General features: G+C 36.7%; 1 protein-coding gene across 1 annotated transcript; it reads left to right on the top strand.

The window, feature by feature from the left end:
• Positions 1–907: 907 nt before the first annotated feature.
• LOC306886039 (fibroblast growth factor-binding protein 1-like) lies at positions 908–1,600 on the top strand (the record flags this gene model as incomplete). The annotated part of the gene is made up of 1 exon (XM_079442896.1): positions 908–1,600. The coding sequence occupies one exon, from the start codon at positions 908–910 to the stop codon at positions 1,598–1,600; it is 693 nt and encodes a 230-aa protein (XP_079299022.1).
• Between the last annotated feature and the right edge of the window lie 1,703 nt (positions 1,601–3,303).

The raw sequence follows: 3,303 nt of genomic DNA, 5'->3' as shown, positions 1-3,303 counted from the left end.
AAAGCATCCACCATCCAGCCCCCCTTCCCTCCCTTTTTTCTTAATCCCTTGATTCCATCCTTTATTTCTCCCCCCTGCTTTCTTATCCTTCCACAAGCCTCTCTAACTCACAGTCCTGAAGGAACACTCAGCTCGGTAAGTAAAACAGCACTGAGAGAAACTAAAATAATACATTTTTCTGTTGTTTTTTAAATGCATGTGCTTGAGTGGCACAAAAAAAAGGGGGGGGGGGGGGGGGTAACGCATCATATCTGTGCTAGCTTTATGAGGATGACGATGGTGGGATGTGATTTGGTGCATCATCAGTTAAATTAAATTGTATACCAAAAGCATACAGATTTAACAAGAAAATAATAATAATTACACAACAAATTATAAAACCTAAATGTAATTTTGACATTTAAAGTGTTTATTTAGGTATAAATTATTAAATATTAAATTAAATTATTATATTCAAGACTCAAATATGAAGTCTGCATTATGTTAATGTTATTTTATGATACTATTATATAATCTTTACTATTATTTTGAATAAGTTTTAATTTTTATATTTTCATTTTTAATTTTAGTTGTTTTGCTGTTTTTATTTTTATTATTATTTATTTTATTATTATTATTGTTGTTATTTCATTTTTTGTTTTATTTTAGTACAGTTTAACTAAATGAAAATGAGAAATGTTATCAAATGTTCTCTCAAATAAATAAATATTTGTTTTATTTTAGTTAACATTTATTTATTTCAAGTAACAATTGTGTTTATGGATTTAGTTTTAATTACCTATAATAACACTGCATCATTTTTTCCTATGTGTTTTGCAGGTGCTGTGATTTCGTCTCCATTCTGAGGGTGCTGTGTGTACCCTGAACCAAGGATTTCTTCCATTCCTTAACCTGCATCCACACAGCCATGCGAGGGCGGAGTCTACTCTTCATCGTTTCCCTCTTCTTCCTCATCCTGTCATTATCTGAGGCAAAAAAGAAGTCTAAGCAGCCATCAGATGCAGTGACTGGATCAGAGAGTACGGCGGTAAATCCCTCGCTGGGGTCAGGTCAGCTAAGCACTAAGGATGGGCACCGCTGCACCTGGGAGACGCTAGAGAGAGGAGCTAACATCCTGCTCCAGGTGAGCTGCACCACCCCAAGTGAGGAGGGGTTCGGACCTTACTACATGTGCCAGTTCGCTGGAAAACCTCAGGAATGCTCCGTCTACAGCACTCAGTCCTCCCAGTACTGGAAACAGGTGGTGAGCAAACTGAAGAAACGAAAGAACGCTTGCGAGGGAGTGAAAGTCCTGAAAACACGCCTGTGTAAAAAAGCGCCCAGCGTATCTCACATGAAACTCACGGAGAGAAGCGGAGAAGAGACCACCACGCACATGAGCAAGGGAATACCAGAAGAGAGAAAACGGAAAACGGAGGCACCCACACGGAAAGAAAAAGAAGTACAGAAAGAGAAGGAAGAGGAGGTGAAGAAAGAAGAGGATGAGGGCTTCGGAGAAGTAATGAATGATGGATTCTCAGCCATGGAGCCCGCTGTGAGCTACTGCGCAGAGGGATGGCATTCTGTCTGCAACTTCTTTGTCAAGTTTTTTGATGGTTAAAAAAGAGAAACATCTGCTATCAATGCTTTCTCGGACCCAGGGGAGGATAAGAATGTTGTTGCATGTGAAAAAGATGGAAAGACGATGATGTCAGGTGTCAAAAATATGACTTAGCAGAAGTTCATCATCTAGTTCGACATCATGGACAAAAAATCCTGTTGTGAGAAGGAAGACAAATAGACAAAGAAAGTAGTTTATGTATAATATTTAACAATAACACTAATCATTAATTATGATCTTACACACATTTAATTACTTGTGTATATTGTAACTAAACCTGATTGAACTTTTTGTAGATATTAATAATTGTATTTTGTATCCCACACATGAGCTTTGACTTTTTACTCATTATGAAAATTTGCATATGATTATTGCAAATAATATTCAGATCAATAAAAAACAAATGTAATTAATTAAATATGCATATATTTTGTAAAGTAAAAGTTTATAGATTCATCACTTATAGATCGCAGTGCTTAACACAGCTGAATGGCAAGATTTAAAGTCCTTCAGCTCTCACACAAGATGAATAAAAGAACATTGCACTTTCATGAACTATGTATATTGAGTATTCATGTGTATATAGATGTTTGTCAGCGAGTATGTTGTATTCAGACAGCAGTGGCTTTATCTATTGTGCACTCAGCATCAGGAGTCAGCCATATCAGTGGTCTAAAATGACGGTCACAGAAAATAAGAGGAGCTCATGCGATAGTTCAAATCGATGAAATGTGCCATTTAAGTGGCTTTCACCTTCCCCCTGCTGAGCCAATTGGAGAAGAAGAAAGTATTGTGGGGAGAAAATGGCTTTTTTGTTCAGGCTTTTCTATAGTTTCACAACTGCCTACAGGCTACAGCAACACATTTAATAAGCAAGCTGTGCAGATAAATTGTTGGACAAAGAGGCTAGATTTAAAGGCATCAATTGAAGCCTTAGAACTTTCTGAGTTTACAATATTTTGCTCATAGCCACAAATAGATTTCGTCAATAGACTCAGTGGCAGCAGATTCATCTTTTCAACTAAATGTTGGAAGAACTATATTAGATGTCTAAAGCCCTCTCGAGTGCAGATCTTTTAAGGATGAACGGACTACTGACTTTGCTTTGTTAAATTCAACTCGCCTGTAAAAGTGACTTTCACGTGTGCCAAATTGGTATCTTGCTGGTCTGTAATACATGATCTGATCACCCAGAAGTACACAATTAGAAATTTGCCGTCTTTGCTCATGGCACCAATAACTTTTTGAGACAATCGCCAAATATTATGTGACTTTTCATGCTGTCCTGACAGCACTAACTGAATGATGTTTACTATATATAGGACCCTATAAAATCTGTTTTATATTTTTCGCAAATTCTGTTTTAATATTATTTTTTTCAAATTTCCATTTTTGTCCGTTTTAAATTCTCTAGACTTTAATGGTTAAATAAAATTAAAGTTAAAGTCAAAAAGCATGTAAAACATGGCCTAACTAGCAGCGTTGAAGAGCATTTACAGTCAAGGCCAACACCATAGATATGTTTAGAGAAAGACTTTTCAGCAATTCTCTTGTCTCACTGCTGTCTCGCCAAGAGAGAAAAAAGTAGAACTAATCACCCTTTTTTCTCAGCCATGGAAAAGCGCTAAATATTTGGCAGGGTGCTGCAGATGATGTAGTTAGTTGTTACGTGTGTGTGTGTGTGTGTGTGTGTGTGTGTATTT

This window comes from Barbus barbus (genome assembly GCF_936440315.1).
Source record: "Barbus barbus genome assembly, chromosome: 20".
Classification (NCBI taxonomy): domain Eukaryota; kingdom Metazoa; phylum Chordata; class Actinopteri; order Cypriniformes; family Cyprinidae; genus Barbus; species Barbus barbus.
The sequence above is the reverse complement of the archived record's forward strand: the minus strand, read 5'-3'. Positions and strand labels throughout refer to the sequence as shown.